Source organism: Pleurodeles waltl, chromosome 4_2, assembly GCF_031143425.1.
Source record: "Pleurodeles waltl isolate 20211129_DDA chromosome 4_2, aPleWal1.hap1.20221129, whole genome shotgun sequence".
NCBI classification, from domain to species: domain Eukaryota; kingdom Metazoa; phylum Chordata; class Amphibia; order Caudata; family Salamandridae; genus Pleurodeles; species Pleurodeles waltl.
The window spans coordinates 944,715,105-944,734,765 of record NC_090443.1 but is presented as its reverse complement, the minus strand read 5'-3'; the positions used below and the strand labels follow the sequence as shown (position 1 = coordinate 944,734,765).

Sequence of the window (19,661 nt, the reverse complement as noted above, 5' to 3'; positions counted from 1 at the left end):
CACACAGTCCTTGCAATGGCAGGCCTGAGACAAGGTAAAGGGGCTACTAAAGTGGGTGGCACAACCAGTGCTGCAGCCCACTAGTAGCATTTAATCTACAGGCCCTGGGCACATATAGTGCACTCTACTAGGGACTTACAAGTAAATCAAATAGTCCAATTGGGTGTGATCCAAGGTTACCATGTTTAAAGGGAGAGAGCATATGCACTTTAGCACTGGTTAGCAGTGGTAAAGTGCGCAGAGTCTAAAAACCAGCAAAAACAGTGTCCAAAAAGTGGAGGGAGGCAGGCAAAAAGTTTGGGGTGACCACCCTAAGGCTGTCAGGTCTAACAGGCTTCATGCAAAACAATTTAGCAAACACAAATTTGGGAAACATCTAACTATCGCCTCTATCAAAAGCGCAGTTGGTACCTAGAGAGAAAGGCAAACAGACAATTACAATTTTCATCAGATAGTTACCAATCCAACGAATCAGCAAACAGCGACAGTATTCGTCCTCAGGACATCAGTCGATTCACCATCAGCAAAGATAGGACAGAGCAAAGTCTCAGTATGGCACAGCTCAGGAATAAGACTCTTCCCTCATATGGAGGAGAAGTAAAAATCGGGCAAGTAGAGGATGGTTTAAAAGTAAAGGACAAGCAAAAGTGAAAGGTCTCTGTCTCTCTGTGTCTTTGCTCTCTAAAAGGTTGTGTCCGTCTCTTCTTGGACCACTCTGTTAAATCAAATCTACTTAATTAGTTCAAAATTCCTCATTGGATAATAATTGGTGCATCGTTATCTCTGTCCAATAATTCTCCACGTAATTCACTAGAATTTTCCATAAACCACAGTTCTCATATCGCTGATTGGCCCATGTTATTGACGTTTTCATCGATTGGAATGTTAGGTAAGAAAAGTTACACTTTATGCTCCAGTCAGTGGTTCCATTGTTTTCTCCTACTCCAGGCAGCCTTGCACCTGTTACGAATTACACTGTTGCATTCAGCAATGATGTCTCCTTGAGCAAGTTGGGTCTCAGGAGAAAGAATTTACTACGGCTACACACACATCTAGCTTCTGGAAAAATACCGTTTCGTAGCCTTCAGGAAAACAGCACATTGCACGTTAGAAAAACACAGTTTACTATGAGACCAGTCAGCTAGGCCCAGACCCTCGCTAAACTAAGGCCTAGTGATTAATTTAACAAACTCCTAATACATGACTCTAATTATGATATGCTAATACAAATTCAAAACATTAGTACATAATTAATTCATCACTCATAAGTTCCATTAGTCTTCGTATACGTTGGTAGCCACTCCCCGTGGGCACATTTCAAACGTCTGTATTATTTTGTACGTTACACATTTTCTATGCAGCTTCATTACAGAATATATTGCAAGCTTGGTAATTGGTAATTTCCCATTTACAGCCAGTCTCTCACCTGAAGATGCCATCAGGTCCAACTTGGCGAAATGCACCGAGGCAGGATGGGGGCCAGTAGTAAAGAATTCTTCCTGCAGGATTACTTAAAAAACTGCGGTTACAGCCATTTTAACAGTATTTTACATACTGGCTCAGGTACTGCACGATGAGGGAGCTAGTGGCTCAGGGTGCAAAAAAGGTACAACAAACAATAAGTGCAACGTATATCTGAAGGAGAAACAGAACTTTGGCTGTATCTGCAAATCAAGGGCAGAAGGAAGGATATGTTTTCAGAGTTAATTGTTTTAGGATAATATTTGAACCTGGTCCTCATCTGCTTTCTCTTTCATGTAGTAGGGATGGGAACTACAGAAAGTAGTTTCTGCTAATCCGGTGGCCCCATGAGACAGGGGACAGCAAGGATATTGTCATGACTACCAAAGGGCAAGCAGCTGCCACTTTAAGGAATACATCTGCGATGGTATTTCATCTGTTACATTCTGTGTTATTGTTGTGCCGATTGGTTACCATTGGCCACCCAATTAATGAACAGATTCGCATTATTGAAACGCTCTCCTCCTAAAGTGATATCCATCTTTGCATTTGCTCTGCAGGCAGCAAGAGGCGGTGTTGGACTCCCTGTGGCTGTGCAGTGTGTGGCTCTACCGTGGCAAGAGGAGCTGTGCCTCCGCCTCATGAAGGAGGTGGAACAAGTGACTCACCATAGGAGAAGAAGATGCTCCTTGTAGATCCTCACTGTGAATTCATATTTAAAACCACACTTTAGTAGATGAGAAAGTTAATTTCGGAGGGTGTGCCTGATTACATTTTTAGATCGGCGTGAAGCCAGTATAGCAGTATTACAGCATGCACTGTGTGAGGGGAACCCGTCTGCCCTTGAAGCTATGAGCTTGTGGCAGTGTTGTATTCTGAATACTTGGTATGTTGCTATGGGGATTAGAATTCTGTGGTTGTTATGGGGATTGGGAAAGTCAGTTTATGGAATGCGGCTGGGAGAGCGGTTGCTGCCTGCTTTGTGTGCCGGCCGTGGGTCTCCTCTGCTGAATAAATCACAGTTCCAGAGTACCTCTGCAGTTCTGGTCATCATTTCGATATCCACTACCACATTTTGGCGACAAGGGTGTTCTCTGGAGACCCACCGACCCTGCACTCTGCTTCGTATCGGCTTGCTGGCCCTGCAGGCCCTACAGGGTTTACTTACTCATTGGCTCTTCCTGGAAGGTGAAGTCAGTTTTCTTCTTGCTTCTTTCTGCGGTTCCTGATTTGGACTGAGGCATTTTCTTCTGCTCCTCGCGCGCCACAGTGGAAGGAGGCATTTTCTTCTGTCTGCTCCTTGTGCGCCTCAGTCACCTGACTGCTGTTCCTCGCGTGCAAGCTACACCGCCTTTAGAAACATTTCCTTTTGCTTTGGCGGCCATCTTAAGACTTTGGGATGGTTTCCATTCTCTTCATCTTGTTCTGTGTGCGTATCTTCGGTGACACACACACCTGTGACAGTTAATTCGCTGAGGTCTATTTTCTTAAAAGAAACGAAGAAATTAATTTTGGGAATTTAGTGATATTTATTAAAAAATATATATATAAATATATATACATATATATATTTTTTTTCTTCTTCTTTCTACAATGGCAACAGCTCAGGTGGGTGTTCAACCTTCTCCTTTTCTACAAAAACCTGGTAGACCGCCAATTCCTTGGAGAAAGTGGTTACGTATTTTTGAAAATTATTTGGTTGCTATCGACGCTTCCAAGTACAATGCTGCGCGCAGAGCTGCACTCCTTTTCAACCACTTAGGCGAAACTGGTCAAGAAGTTTTCGATAACTTACCAGCCATAGTTGCACCACTGGGGGATGAATCCTGGGATGCATATATTGAAGCTACAGCACGTATGGCTAAACAGTATTCTGATGAACCTTCAGTAATGTTGGAACGTCATCATTTTTTTAAAAGGAAACAGCTTGTGGATGAAACCATTGAAGATTTCTTGGCAGTCTTAAGAATTCTTGCTGCGAAATGTGAATTTGGTTCAAATATAGACATTTACTTGCGTGATCAATTAGTTTTCAATTGTTATAACAAAAAAATACAAGAGCGTATTTTAACTTGTAAGAATCCGTCTTTGGGTGAAGTCTTGGACATAGCTAAGAGCATTGAACGCTCTCTCATCTCTTCCAAAATTTTAACAGAAGATGTTAAAGCTTCTGCTCAAGTTTCTGCTGTCCTGCAAGCTGATTGTTTGGAAGTTAATGCTGTATCCAGTAGGAGCAAAGCGAACAAAAGTGTTGATAAAAAGAACTATTCTGGTTATTGTTTTAGATGTGGTTCAAAGACTCATATGGGAAATAGTCCATCTTGTTTAGCTCAAGGAAAAAAGTGTAATTTTTCAAAAAAGTAGGCCATTTCCAAAGTGTTTGTAGTCTAGCTAAGGCCAACGTTAAGATATCTCAAATTGATATAGTTGAAGAAGAACTGACTGATTCTTTTAACAATGTCTTGTTAACTATTGATACTGTTGGAACTTCTCAAAACAAATGTAAAGGTCCCATTTGCTCTGTAACTATAGGCTCTGTTAATTTGAACGTTATGGCTGATTCCGGTTCACCAATTACTATCCTGTCTGACGTGACGTTTGACAGATTGTGGTACGGGAAGCAGCTTCACAGATCTGATGTCAATCCAAAAGCTTTTGGCGAGTTTGACATTGCTATGAAGGGTTTTTTCATGGATATTCTTGATTTCAAGAGCAGATGCATTAATACTAAAATTTATGTTGCTGAACGTGGCAGAGATATTTTGGGCTGGCAAGATCAGGCTAAGTTGGGTATTATTTTAAGACCAGGTCACTCTGTGCCTGTAATTCTTGGTCATGTGCCTGTGCTTAGTGTGACTGAAGGGAAATTACCCCTGGATCTTGATTCCGTTGAAAATCTGTATGAAAACTTTCCTAGGGTCTTTAAGAAAGATATTGGTATTATCAAGGGATTTGAATATCAAATCAAGTTAAAAAAAGATGCAGTGCCTGTCAAGCAGAAGCTTAGACCGGTTCCATTTTCAGTTAGACAGGATCTTAAAACTTTACTTCATGAAATGTGTGAACAGGGTATTATCACTCCAGTTGATTCCTCTGAGTGGATTTCGGCAATTGTTCTTGCTAAAAAAAAGGGTGGAAGTATTCGTCTATGTGTTGATTTGCGCGCACTTAATCGCAACATTCTCGTAGATGCTCATCCTTTGCCCAGAATCAATGATTTATTGGCAAATTTGGGTAAGAGTAGGTACTTTTCCACCATTGATTTAAGGTCAGCTTATCACCAAATTCCCTTATCCAAAGATTCTCAGCCTTTAACTTCATTTGTGACACCCTTTAGAACTTTCATGTATTTGCGTTTGCCTTTTGGTTTGGCTTCTGCCGCTAGTGTTTTTCAGAGATTGATGGATGCTTTGTTTTCGGAGGAACAATGTGTCCAGGTCTTTCAGGACGACATTCTCATTCATACTGCAACTAAAGAAAAACATTTTGAGATGTTATTTCGAGTATTTAGGAAGTTGGAAACACATAATATCACTGTCAACAAAGATAAATGCAAGCTCTTTTCGGATAGTGTTGATTTTTTAGGGCATAACATTTCTGCTAGAGGTATTGCGCTCAAGTCATCTTTAATCAAAGCCATAGTTGAGGCCCCTGTTCCTAAGGACAAGGATTCTCTCAGATCTTTTTTAGGTTTGAGTGAGTACTACTCCAGATTTGTGTCTGGGTTTGCTATGGTGGTACAACCTTTACGGGCGTTGCTGAAGAAGCATGTCAAGTTTGCTTGGACTGACGAGGTCCACAGGGCTTTTGATCATTTGAAACAACTCATTGTGGATGCCCCTGTTATTAAACCTTTTTCTCATGGTGTTAGGTGTATTATCACAGTGGATGCTAGCTCTGTGGGCTTAGGTGCTGTTTTGAGCCAATTTGTAGATGGTGTTGAAAGTACTGTGGCCTTTGCGTCACGCATGTTGAGTGATGCAGAACAAAAATATAGTACTATTGAAAGAGAAGCGCTTGCTTGCTCCTGGGCAACTGAGAAGTTTAAAATGTATATTTGGGGTACCAATTTAGATTTTTATACTAATCACAAGCCTTTAATATACATGCTTGGAGACAGTTGCTCTAACAAGGTGTCCTCCAGGTTGGTTAGACTTATGTCCAGATTACTTGAGTTTAATTTTGATATAAAATATATTCCTGGAGGAAAAAATGTAAGGGCAGATTGTCTTTCTCGTTTGCCAGTTGTGGAGGATGTCACTGAATTGCCTGTTGAAGAAGAATGTGTGATGACAGTTTCTGATGCAGCTTCTGCGTTCAAAATTTCAGAGGAAGTTTGGAATAAGAGTTCTGACAATGATATTTCTCTAGCCAAAGTTAAAGACTTCCTTGTTTCTGGTTGGCCTCCTGAAAGGAGCTTAGACAAAGAATTAAAGTCGTTTGCTCAGGTTGCATCTGAATTATCGGTGGTTAATGGTATTGTCATGAGGCAGAATATGTTTGTGCCACCTTTATCCCTGAGGGATGGCATTATTTCAGTAGGACATCTAGGACATTTGGGCATCTCTGCTACCATCAAGAATATTAAGCAGCATTACTGGTGGCCTGGTTTGGACTCTCAAGTAAGATGTTATGTGGATAAATGCCCTGAGTGTTTGTGTTCCTACAAGCACTGGAAAACCAAAACTAATTCTTTGTGTTGTACGGAATGGCCCAAGAATGCTTGGGTGAAAATAGGATTGGATTTTGCTGGTCCATTTAATATGCTGAAGAATGAGAATAAGTACATGATTGTAGCTATTGACTATTTCTCCAAGTGGTTGTATTTTGCCTTTTCTAGCACTGCTGATTCCAATGTGGTCATTACATTTTTGAAACGTTTGTTTCAAGTTGAAGGTCCTGCTAGAGAGGTGGTTACTGACAATGGAACACATTTTGTCTCCAATGAAGTGATACATTTTTTTCTTAATCACTCAGTGAAACACATCAAGGTTCCTCTTTACAGTCCTTCTTCAAATGGATTGGTCGAAAGAGCAAATCGTATTTTGAAGGAGGGAATACAAACTGCCATTTCTAATAACCTCAATGTTGCTGAGTATGTGCAACAGAAAGTTTGGTCCTATAACACCACACCTCATAGTACTACTGGGGTTTCTCCTTTTATTCTTTTAAGGGGAAGAGATCCTGTTACAGATTTAAGACCTACCTGGTTGGATGATGTTACTGGCCTTTCTGCTGATTCTGTTGATCTGCGTCAAGTTCGTATGCGGGTGAGAGGCAAACAAGAGAAGTCTAAGGACTATTTTGACAGAGTAAAGAGTGTGAAAGATTTGGAGGTGGAACCCGGGGATTGGGTATTAGTTAAAAAACCTATGAAGATAAACAAAGGTGATTCGAAATTTTCTCAACCGGTCAAGGTTGAGAAAATCTCTAGAAGAGCGGTCTGCTTACAGGGTAAGGGTTGGTGGAACAAGAATGCTGTTGTGAAGATAACTAGTAAACAAGCTGATATCATTAAGAAAAGGTTAGGGGATGTACCTCTCCATGACAACTTCGAATGTGACTTCTGGGATGTTGTGTATGACAAGGAGACTCATAACAGGGATTTTGGGTCCCCACTTACTGATTGTTCCATTGTTCAACGTAATGTTGTTGACTCCTCTGTTAACAAGAATGTGAACAGGACCTGTAGAGTTAGGAATGCTCCTGTTAGATTCAAAGATTTTGTCAGATATTAGTATTCTCTGTAGAGTTAGGAATGCTTCTGTTGAATTTATTGTTTTGTCAGTATTAGTTTTTCCTTGTGTATATTTTTCGTGTTTTCTTTAATTATGTTTTTTTTCTTTTGTTTTGTTAAAAGGGAGATGGTGTTGTATTCTGAATACTGTGTATGTTGCTATGGGGATTAGAATTCTGTGGTTGTTATGGGGATTGGGAAAGTCAGTTTATGGAATGCGGCTGGGAGAGCGGTTGCTGCCTGCTTTGTGTGCCGGCCGTGGGTCTCCTCTGCTGAATAAATCACAGTTCCAGAGTACCTCTGCAGTTCTGGTCATCATTTCGATATCCACGACCACAGGCAGATACCAAAGCGCTCTTGGGGGCCAGTTCTGGCCCCGTTCATATGACACGAAGTGATGTGGCTGTCAGTGTGTGACATTTTGTGAACGTGTGATTACAATAGTTTGTGACTGACATCAGGGAGGGACGTAAAGCTTTCAACACACTGTGCAAAAATGCCCAAATCCTTTTGGTCTCATCTCACCATTCGTTGCACTAGCACGCAGGTACACCCACTCTCCCAGAAAGACACATGCCCTAGAGTACCCAACAACTTCCAGAAGTTAATCATATCCCCTATAGTGACGGTAGCTTCGGCACACGCATGCATACACACACACCACACACACTCACAGAAACATATATGTGAGTAGACAACAGCATCCAGATGGTAATCCTAGCCATAATAGTCATCCTAGAGGGCGCACGCACGCGCGCTCACACACACACACTCTTTTACAGTCACTCACAGGCGTACACACAAACATTATCTGAGTAGCCAAGAAAACTACCACCATCATGTCTCTAGGAAACCACTACAGCCCCACCTATTTTGCCAACAAACCACGCCCATAGACCAACACCCATCCCTCTACTGATGTTTTACTCACTGCTGCAAAGCTCTCACATTTTCAAAGTCATATTGAGGGTCGAACTAGACACACTTGTATTTAAAGTATACTGCATAAAGTTATACACAGCTAATTAGATACAATAGAAAACGAAGATAAGCGTACCTGCCATGCCTTGGTAGAACACACAATAATGACTGAAAAGAATGCTTTAAAAAGTAATGCATTTTTGATGTTGTTATCATTTACATTACACATTTTTCAAGTTTCAGTTGAATGTTAGGGTTAACAAGTTGTAACATAGTATATGCCTGAGTGGCATAAAAAAGAAAATTATATAATAAATATTGTCACTCAGAGAAATATGGTAGGGCCATTTAGATTCGAGTTTCACCTTTTGCAAATCTTATCTAAAGCTTTCACATGAAAAGGGATACTTCGGGTTTTACATTAAGTACGCTTTTCGCGCGCACGTATTAAAAACTGCTGCTTTGAACCCTTTAGAGATAATTGGAATTGATGTAAAAAATAAGAGCGAAACATCCTTATCTCTTCTTTCGTCTTCTTCGTCAAGTCGTTAATTAATGATTATATGCCCAAGCAGAAACAACATTGATTGATTCTTGGATAAATAAACGAACACAATATGCTGCAAAACCTGTGATGTAATCCTTGATGAAAACCTAATGTAAATACCAAGTACAGAGGATAGTACACGGATACCAATCCTGCTGATGCCTCACACCAGGATGGAGACAGCATTGAGCCATAAATGCGTGGGGAGCAGTCCAAGTCGCAGCACAACAGATATCACTCACACTGACACCCTTAAAGGCTACTCAGGAGGTGAATACACCTCTCGTTGGTCTGCCTTGATTTGGAGCTGGGAGGGTCTGCCCTGCTAACTGATATGCCGTACTAATGGTCAGCTTAATCCATCTGAATAAAGTAGAAGTCGAAGACTCCAGACCTCCTTCCGCAGACCAAATGCAACAAAAAGACAATCAGTCTTGTGAACAGAGGCGCTTCTTTCTAAATAAATGGCCAGAGCTTTATGCGTATCTAATAGGTGTAACCAAGACTCCTCAATAGATTGAGGGTTAGGAAAAAATACTGGAAGAATAATGTCTACTGAACAATGAAAATTAGATGATATTTTTGAAAGGAAGGGTGAGTTGGGTTGCAGGACCAGTTTTTCTGGTAAAAACTTCAGAAAGGTGGAGAAAGCTAATAATGTTTTGTTCCCCCAATTCTGCTTCCTGAACAAATGACTACTACAATTAAGACGTTGGCTGAAAAGAACTTTGAAGTCTGTAATGAGGAACGGTTCAAAGGGTTTCTTTTGGAGAGCCTGAAGGAGCAAAAGAAGGTCCCAGGAAGGGACAAGGAAGTGGATTATTGGATGACGAAGAAAGAAACTTCTTAAAAGTCAAAAAGCCAAATGTGCAATAGAAAATGTGTCTGAACCACTGAGGGCTTAAATTGTTGCTCACAGACTTTTCAAAGCTGAAGCTGCTACGCCTAAAACGGTGCAATTTCTATGAGCATAACAACAATGTGGAGAAAAGGTTCTCGAACCACACCAGACCTCAAATTATTTCCACTGATTCCTGTAGGACATGAGAGTGGACTGTCTTCTAGGCTGTTCAATAGTTTCTGCAACCTCTTCAGAACAACCCTGAGAGATTAAGGTTAACCCCTCAAATGCAAGACCTCCCAGGTTGAAGCACCACATTGAGGCTATAGTCAGACAGGAAATTCTGAGAGGCAGCAATGCCTGCCCGTAGGAGGTGCCAGGGCGTTGACCCACTGCCTCCATCTGTACTACTGCTTGGGATACTACAGCTTTTGTGTGAAACAACCGATCTCACAGACCGTTTGTTTGCATGTAAAAGCTGTAATACTACCTTGCCAGCAGAAGAGGGCTCCAGTGCATGTATTGCACATATAACAGGACTGAAATTAGAATGGATGTTTCTTCAGGAGTTTATTGAAGGTGCTTTCTGGTTGATCTAATGTAAGGCTGGTAGGGAGATTATTCCATAACTTTGTAACCAGATATGCAAAGGCTCATCCCCCACATCTCTCCTTTCTGATCTTGGGTACTGTCAGCAACTTTAAGTTTCCAGATCGTTAAGATCCTTCTAGGAATGTGTGGTTGAGAAGATGCCGAATAAGGCTGGGACCTTTTCAGTGTATTGCCTGATGGGCCATGCATAAAATTTTGAAATAGATCATTTTTTGCAGTGAAAGCTAGTGTAGGGCAGCTAAGTGCAGGGCAGCTAGGACTGGGGCAGCAGAAATGTGTTTTGGTGGTCTATAAAGATTTTGAGCAGCAGCATTCTGGAGGACCTGCAGTCATCTTATAACATGCTTGGGACTTCCCAAAAAAGAGGGAGTTTCCATAATCAAGTTGAGAGTTGAGTTGGGACTTAGAAATAATTTCAACTTATTTGTCCAAAAAGTGAAAAAATCCAAATTGAACTTTTTTCATCCAAAAAGTGAAAAAGTACAAATTCATCTTCTCTGACCATTGAAATATGCCTACAGGTACCCTTACGCCTGCCCATACCCAGGCGTTAAATAATTAAGCAAGCTTAGCGCCATCATTTAAGGCCCCCATCCCCCTGTGCTGGATTTTAGCACAGGGATAGATATGGCGCAAAGGCCATATTGTCCTTTTCTTGATGGGAACACCTAACGGGGGATAAATATGGCGCAAAGGCCATATCGTCCTTTTCTGGACGGGAAAGCCTACCTTGCATCTCATTGACGCAAGGTAGGTGTTCACATCCACAAAACGATGTTAACTCCATAACTTTGGCACTAGACGTGTCTAGCGCCAAAGTATAAATATGGAGTTAGGTTTGTGCTGAATAAGGGTAAAAGAAAATGGAACTAATTCAGCGTAAACTGAGTATAAATACGGGCCTTGGTATGATTTCAGCCGACTGTTATAGATCAGAGGTGGATTAACCAAGAGGGTCTTTAAGGCCATGAGCTTTTACCTCTTGTCTGAGGGACTTATTTAGAGTTTCATGCACAGGATATTCCATCAGTAGACGGTAGACAACCCATTCATCATTTTACAAGTGACTTTGGCTACAATGATCTTGTATTAGGGAAAATGGGACATCTTCCACATTTAAAGAATTGGATATTTTTTGCATCATGCCAAGAATTCTACATTTGCACTTAGGGCCAGATAACCTAGTTACTAGTTGCATAAAACTGGTCCCAAATTGGGATCAATATTTTTGCACCCAGTAAAGAATTTGAAGATCTGACCTATGTACTAACAGGTTGGTTCTTTAAAGTCTGAATCATAGTTAGTCGCAGTCTGGCCTACTTCACAAATAAATTGCGACTCACTCCGATTGGAGGTGATCTCATGGCTGGTCAGCAGACCACCATATTAGTGATTGCTTTTAAATAAAGCAAGCATTTTTTTAAGTGTAGCCTGTTTTCCTTTAAGGAAAATGCTCTGTTTATAAAGATTTTATTTTTTATTTTTTTACATTTGTTAAAATGTGTTTCCTGGACTACTCCCTACAAGAAACATATTTTTTAACATTTAAAAATGGAGGAAATAGCAAGAGGGGCACTGCTTTTACAAATGCGTTACCACCACTTTGAGGAGTTGGTAAAATATCAATATTTGCAACTGGATATTGGTGGCAAAACATTGATACATAGCTGATATTGATTCAGTATTTAAAAGGGACAACAACAGCGCGCCAGTTCCAACGACCAAATCTCTATCCATTTCTACACACTTCTAGCAATTTGGAAACACCTTTCCAAATTGCTAAGTGCATTTGGTACATAGAAAAAGGAAGTTTAATGCTTGCAAATCCTCTCATTCACGGATTTGGAGGTTTTGTGAACACTAAAATTCTTTGTACATGTGGCACATATTCTCTTTTTTCGAACTCATAAGCCTCCAGCAGGGCAAGACTGGATGATGTAGTCGGCAAAGTCATCTTGAAGTTGGATACCTTTGCCACAAAGTCCCTCTGAATATTCAGAGATCTTAGCAGTCAAAATGTTTTAAGTCCCAGTTTTCTAACTTTCTGGAGTAGCTCCTCTTGGTCACTTCTTGGGCTCCCAGGATCTCTTGAACACCATTTAGGCGTCAGCACTTACTCAGAAAAAGGCCACCAGCATGGTCTAGTCCAGGTCTGTCTGGAATGCACCCATTCCTGTGGGGGAGGACAGGCTCTTGACTACAGCAATGACCCATAAATTTCCCTTTGGTGGAAAATTAGCCTCACTTCCCAAGTCAGTCTAGAAAGGAGAAAGAGTGGTATGGAGGTAAGTGAAGGTGAGAAAGAGAGAGAGAGAGAGATAGAGAGAGAGAGAGAGATCACACCAGCATGCCTGCCAGGTTTCAAACTGCTTATGTATGAGATGTCCATAGTTCAGTGTACATATGAAAGAAATTCAACTGGCAAACAGGTGACACTTAAAGTGACACTTTCTTGTGAGTAAAACCAAGCAATGAAGTGCACGGAAAGATATAACAAACTGAAATTACACCATCTTGAGCAATGGAGAAGGATTGTCAGAGGACTGCCTGCTGCTGTGACTCTCCAAGTCTGCTTTCCTGTACTTGGCAGGAATGCTTTGCTGTGTGGAACCTGTGTTGAACCCTAGGAGGCCATCCTGCTGTTTAAGTCCTGCGTCTTTACCTGAACCGAGGACAGCCAAAGTGACCATAAGGGCTAGTTTGCTGGCTTCACGTTCAGAGCCCCTCCATCTTGAACCTGCACCTGCTGGACCCAGCTAGAGTGAATCCTGAGCCCCCAAGCGGTGTCCCACCAGTCCTTGACCCTTGGGTATGGTGTTAAAGGTGCCCAGATAGCCAAAATCCAAAACTTGGGACTTAGAAAACTTTTGGCTAAAAACTGCTATAAGTACTGAGTGACCTGTCCCCCGATCCGTCTAAGGTGCATCGCCTGTCTGGTTGACTTTGTGGCTGCTCCCACTATGTACTTCAATGCAGCAGCAAATCCTTTTCAGCTGTCCTACGCCAAAGGGGTATCCTAGCTCCTGGGCCTGTCTTCAGCTAAAGCCCGCTGCATCATCCGCCTTGAGATTTTTGACTTCCATAAAAATGATTAAGACCAAACATGAAAGCTTCACCGAAACGTCCGCCAGCAGCTCCCCGATGATGACATTCCCTCCTTGGACACCGCCTGCTGCCTTGCTGAATTTTACATTCTTAGAAAAATTTTCTTGACTATTCTTCTAAGTCGAAAGGTAAGCATTGACCAGGCCCAATCCACTTCCGCGCACCATCTTTGTCAACCATATTTTTTTAGTTTTAACCTGTTTCGTGTGACTAGTTGTCCGCTGTTGACACTTTGATCTTTTATGTGCTAGTTTTTACTAAACATTTTAACAATTAAATTAGTAACTCTAGTTCTATTGATCGGATTTTTTATGTTTTGTTTCTAAATTAGTGTGAGTTTTTCTTGTGTTGTGTTTTTACTTTATTACTATTTGTGTGCTGCATAAACACTTTACACATTGCCTCTAAGTTAAGCCTGAGTGCTTTTTGTGCCAAACTACACAGGGTTAAGGACAGGTTTATTAATTGACTTTTTGTGGTTCACCCTGCCAGGAATTGTGGCTGTTGCTTGACTGGGTGTCTCCCCGCATATTAATTCTGAAAAGCCCCAGGAAGGTGGTGGTCCCGTGGCTGCAGGGGTGGAGGGGGCGGGCAGCCCCACCATTACAAATCAGCATTGCCCCCAGGACTTGGCCCACCTGAGTGCTTGAAAAAAATGAAGTGCAGGAGCCTGTGCTTCTTTTTTTGTTTTTTAACTTTCACTGGATTCGCCATGAATTGGTGTGAAAATGCAAAAAAAAAAACTTTTAGCCAGGGAGGGAAGGGGGAGGGTCCTTTGGGACCCCAGCACCAGAGCTAAGGGGTCAGGGTGTTTGACCATGGCCCCTTTTCTTATTTTTTTTTACATGTTTTTCTGGGATTCAGCACAAGCCGAATCCCAACATGGCTGATAGCACTTCCTTGTTGAAGCGTTTTCAGCCAGTCAGATCACAGCATCTCAGATCGGAAGGGGGTCGCAAATCCTTCATGTCCCTATAAATACAAATTTGGGTTTTCCTTAAATTTCTCAAAAACTACTGAATGGATTTACACCAAATAACAAAAAGGGCTCTTTTTTCTGGACTAAGAGCTACCTTTCTGCCAAATTTGGTTCCTGCCAAGCAAAATAAACAGCTACCTCCTCAGGTGGGCTCCTCAGGAGGTAGCTGGAACTGGCCCTGGGAGGTCCCAAGGGCCTTAACTGGCTCCAGGACGGAGGCCGTGCGGCCCCCCTCCTTTGTTCAGCACAGGGCAAGTCCGGTGGAGGTGGTGTTCGACCCCAGGGATTTGGTGGTCTTCCGAATCCCCTTGGGGGAGGGGGGTTTCCACACGCCCCCCCCCATCTTTTTTTTAAAGTTATAGTCCTGGGAAGGTGGCGGTCCCTGGGGCTAGGGGGGTCCACACCACCCCCTGCTTTATTTTAATATTGTAGTACCAGAGAGGTGGTGGTCCCTGGGGCTGGTGAGGTCTGCATGACCCTCCACAAAATTAAATAACGGTAACCCTGGCCAGGCGGTGGTACCGGGGGCCCAAGGAAGTCTGCGTTCCCCTCCTCCTCTGCATAATTTTATTTTTTTTAGCCCGAGGGAGGTGGACCCCCCCACATCATTTGAAATTCAGCCCTGGGGGGGTAGGGGATGGTACCCGGGGCTTCAATAAGCCCTTGGAGAGAAGTCCTGTGTGCCCTTTTCCTTTTGTTTTTAAATCCCCCAATGCCCTGGGACCTGGGACCTGGCCCATCCGAGGGCAAATTGAGTTGAAAAAATCTCAGTAAAATACATGGATCCAGCCGCAGATTTTGCTGAGAACTTTTTAAAAAGTGCTTTTTAGCCTTGGGAGAAAGGGTAGAGGCTCAGCGTATTCCTACCTTTCTCCCTTTTCTTTTTTTCATGTTTTTTTCTGGACTCGGCTACTGAGTCCCAAAATGGCTGCCAACACATACTGATTGAAGTGTTTCAGCCAATCAGATGTCAGCACACGGAACTGTTGGATGTGTGGAGGCTCTGCGTCCCAAGATATCTATATTTTTTAACCTTTAATACCTTAAAAACTACTGAATGGATTTACACAAAATCACAAAAAGCACACTTTCTGGACAAAGTGCCAACTTTCTGCCAAATTTGGTGAAATTCTGTCCAGTGGTTCGGGCTGTAGTTGTGCTCAAAATACCTTTGGGACAATGCATGGGGAAAACGTGTTTTGGGGCCCCCCCTTTTTCTAAGCCTACAATTGATGGATCACCCCAAAACGTTCAAGACAGCAGCTGAACTGACTATTGTATTAGTTTTGAAAATTCAGTGAAGATTCATCAAGCTGCACAAAGGTTATTGACAAAACAAAACCACTCTTTCTATGGAAACTAGGTCCTAAGGTCCTAACTATAACTACCTACTGATGACTGCCAGTAAGTAATATATATATATATATATATATATATATATATATATATATATATATATATATATACACATATATTTGTATATTCACAAATAATGAAAAAACCAAAGGCCAAAGATTAGTTATAATTAGGAAAACTAATTTACCCTATGCAAACCAAGTTTGAAGTACATAGCGGACCTTATTACACCCTCTTTACAGCTCGTTAACCAGACAACACTAATATAACAAGTTAGTGGCGTGCCAAGTTTCATACAATGTAGTACAGTGGCATAGAGTGAATGGGCATAGACTCTATGCTGTTACACTGTATGCAACGCTACTGTACACCACTCCAGTTTATGTCATTGCATTTGACGCTACTCCACTATACTGTATGCTAGTCCAATCTATGCCATTCTACTGTACGCCACTCCACTCCAGTCTTTTCCACTGTATGCCACTCCACTCTACAACACCCCACTGTACTCTCTTCCACTTTAGGCCACTCCACTGTATGCAACTCCACTATGCTCCACTCCAGCGATTGGCAGTCCACTCAATGCCACATCATTCTGGGTTATTCTATTGGACCCCACTCCAATGTAACGCGGTTACCTGTATGCTATTACACTCACCCCCATGCCAATGTATGCCACTCCAGTCTACACCATTCCATTATACGTCACTCCTCTGTATGCTGCTCCAATATACACTATTACATTCTACGCCAATCCACTGTACAACACTCTGCTCTGCACCACTCCACTCTTCGCTAATACACTGTATACAACTCCTCTAGGACAGTCAACTCTACACTATTACACTGCATGCAACTCCACTCTATGCCACTTCAGTGTACGTCACTTCAAAATCCACTCCGCAATACGCTGCTCCAGTATTTGTAATTCCAGTCTACACCATTCAACTATATGCCATACCACTCTATGCTTTTCCACTGCATGCCACTCCACTGTATGCTACACCACTCTATGCCATTCCCGTGCATGCCACACCACTCCACTCTACCCCTCTCCATTCTCAGCTATTCCATTGGTTGTCACTCCACTGTATGCTATTACACTCTACGCCATTCCAGTGTACGTGACCCAGTCTACGCCACTACACTATATGCCACTTCACTGTACGACCCTGCATTGTACACTACTCCACTATACACTATTACAGTCTACGTCATTCTACTGTACACCACTCTTCTCTGTGCTGTTCCACTGTATACCACTCCACTAAACTCTCCTCCATTATACATCATTCCAGTGTACATCACTACACTCTACTCCACTTCATTCTATGCTAATCCACTGGACACCACTACACTCTATGCCCCTCCACTATATAATATTTCACTTCACCCCACTTCACAGTACACTACTCCAGTCTACACCACTCCACTGTTCTCCACTCTATGTTATTCCTCTGTACGGCACTATATTCTACTCTATAACACTGTACGCAACATCAATCTTTGGCCCTCTCTGTACGGTATTCGACTCTACCGCACTCCACTGTTTGCAGCTCCACTGTACGCTATTACCCTATGCCCCACCTTAGATTACACCACTCCAGTCTAAATTACTTCACTGTATGCCACTCCACTGTATACTACTCCACTCTACGCTATTCCACTTTATGCACCTCCACTGTACTGTACTCCACTCTATGCCACTCTAATGTGCTCTCCTCCACTCTATATAACACCACTTTACAAAACTCCACTACACTCAATGCCACTATACTAGACTCTATTCCACTCTATACCTGTAAACTCTACTGTCCAAATTTGCACTCAACTCTATGGTCGTACACTCTGTCGTACAACATTCTCCTCCTCTCTGTGACAGTTTCCAACACTCTACGACACAGCAATCCACTGTACTATAAAAGACGCTACTCCAATTTATGTTTCCTTGACTCTACACTATGCCACTTCAATGTATGCCACTCCACTCGATGCTAGCTCACTATACCCTATTCTACTCTATGTCACTCCGCTGCTGACCACTCCACTCTCGCTATTCAACTCCATGCCACACCACTCTTCCACAGTCTACTGTAGAGTGTTCTACTGTACGCTACTCAACTGCATGCTACTCCACTTTATGGCACTCCACTCTATTCCACTACAGTGTATTCCATTCCACTCTATACCACTCCATTGTATGACACTCTGCTCCACTCTATATAGCTCCACTCTATGAATCACACTTCATGGCACTCTTCAACATTATACTCCACTCTAGCCGCATACACTCCACTGTCCAACTCGGTACTCCACTCTATGTCCGTACACTCCAATGTACAACACTCTATTCCACTATACAACTATACAACAAAATTCTCCACTGTACTATATGAGACCCCACTACAGTTTTTTACCTACACTACCCCAGTACAATCCACTCCATGCCACTCTACTATATGATACACCAATGCACTCTATTGTATTTTAATCCATTTTACTTTACATCACTCCACTCAACTCTACTCCACCTTATGAGACCTCAGCTCCCCCATGCTAATGTATGCCACTCTTTGACACTTTACTCCTATCTAAACCACTTCACTCCACTATACAAGACTGTACTATACTGTATACCACTGTACAACACTCTACTCAACTCTACGATACTCTAGTCCACTATACAACACAATACGCAATTCTTGGCATGTCACTGCATCCCACTTTACTCCACTCTATTCTGACACAGTACTCCACTCCACTCCACTACTCCACTGTGTGCTACTTCACTCTAACCCACTCAGAGCCATTGTACTCTATAATACTGTATGTCAAGCATCTGTAACATGCTCTACTGTAGTGTACATCAGTTTCCAATACGGTACAACACCACACTACACTCTACAGTACAACATGGTACTCCAATTTATGACACTTTACTTTACTGTATGCTATGCCACTCCATTCTACTACATTCCACACAACTGTAGTCTCCCACATGCTACTCCACTGTATGACACTTTACTCCACTCTTTACTACCGCACTCATGTGTACCCCACTCAACTATACTCCACTGTACTTCACAATATCCCACCCTACATCACTGTTCTATACTCGGCTCTATACCACTTTACTGTCCGACACTCTACTCCAATCTGTGCCCACCCACTCTACGTCACTGTACAACACTGTATGACACTCATCGGCATGCCGCTCAACTTCTCTCTTTGATACACCACTCCACTATGAGACATGGCATTCCACTCTAAGACACTCTCCTCCACTGTACTCTACAACATTCCACTTGATGATACTCCACTGTATAAACCTCTGCTCCAGTCAACAATACTTGACTCCACTATATGAGACACCATGCCACTGCACTGTATTACACTTAACTAGACTGTAAAATTTGCTACTACAGTCTACTCCACTCAATTTCAATCTACCATACTCCAGTCTATAATAATAGACTTTACAACAATCTCCTTTAATGTACTGTATGACATTCCACATAACAATTCTCCACTTTCAACAATGGAATCTACACTTCGAAACATGTTTTTATTAAAGATTTAAAAAACATTGATATCCAATGAAAAAAACAAAGGTTATAGCTTAGATATGGTTAGAAAAACTTAGGGCCAGATTTACAATGCCCTTGCGCCTCCTTGCGCCAAACTAGTGTAATTTGTTTACGCTAATGGCATTAAGGAGGCCAGTTCCCAGTGCCATATTTACAAAGTGACTCAGTGCCGGCATTGCGCCACTTTTTAACCCCTTGTGCCACATTATACCTGTGCCAGGTATAATGTATGCAAGGGAGGCGTTTCCACACAGGGAGGCTACAGAACATGGTTCTGTGAAATCTACAAGATTTCACTGCATCATTTTTTCCGTCATTTTTAATGCCTGCTTTTGGCAGCCGTTAAAGTAACGGGCCCATAGTAACCTATGGGTTTCACTGGTGATTTGCTGCACTAGCACCATAATATATGGTGGTAATCCAGCAAAGCGCCACAATAGCATCATAAATTATGACCCTAGTGTGGAAACGAGCGCCATGGTGCACCGTATTGTAAACACGCCGCAACCATGGTG

General features: G+C 42.2%; 1 protein-coding gene across 1 annotated transcript in view; it reads left to right on the top strand.

Moving 5' to 3' along the window:
- Window positions 1-2,412, top strand: part of LOC138293960 (fatty-acid amide hydrolase 1-like) — a 100,069-nt gene extending 97,657 nt beyond the window's left edge. The window contains exon 4 of the mRNA XM_069233224.1: window positions 2,022-2,412. Within this exon, the coding sequence (XP_069089325.1) occupies window positions 2,022-2,156 (135 nt within the window). The 3' untranslated portion in view covers window positions 2,157-2,412. The remainder of the gene's footprint in view (window positions 1-2,021) is intronic.
- The last annotated feature ends 17,249 nt before the right edge of the window (window positions 2,413-19,661 follow it).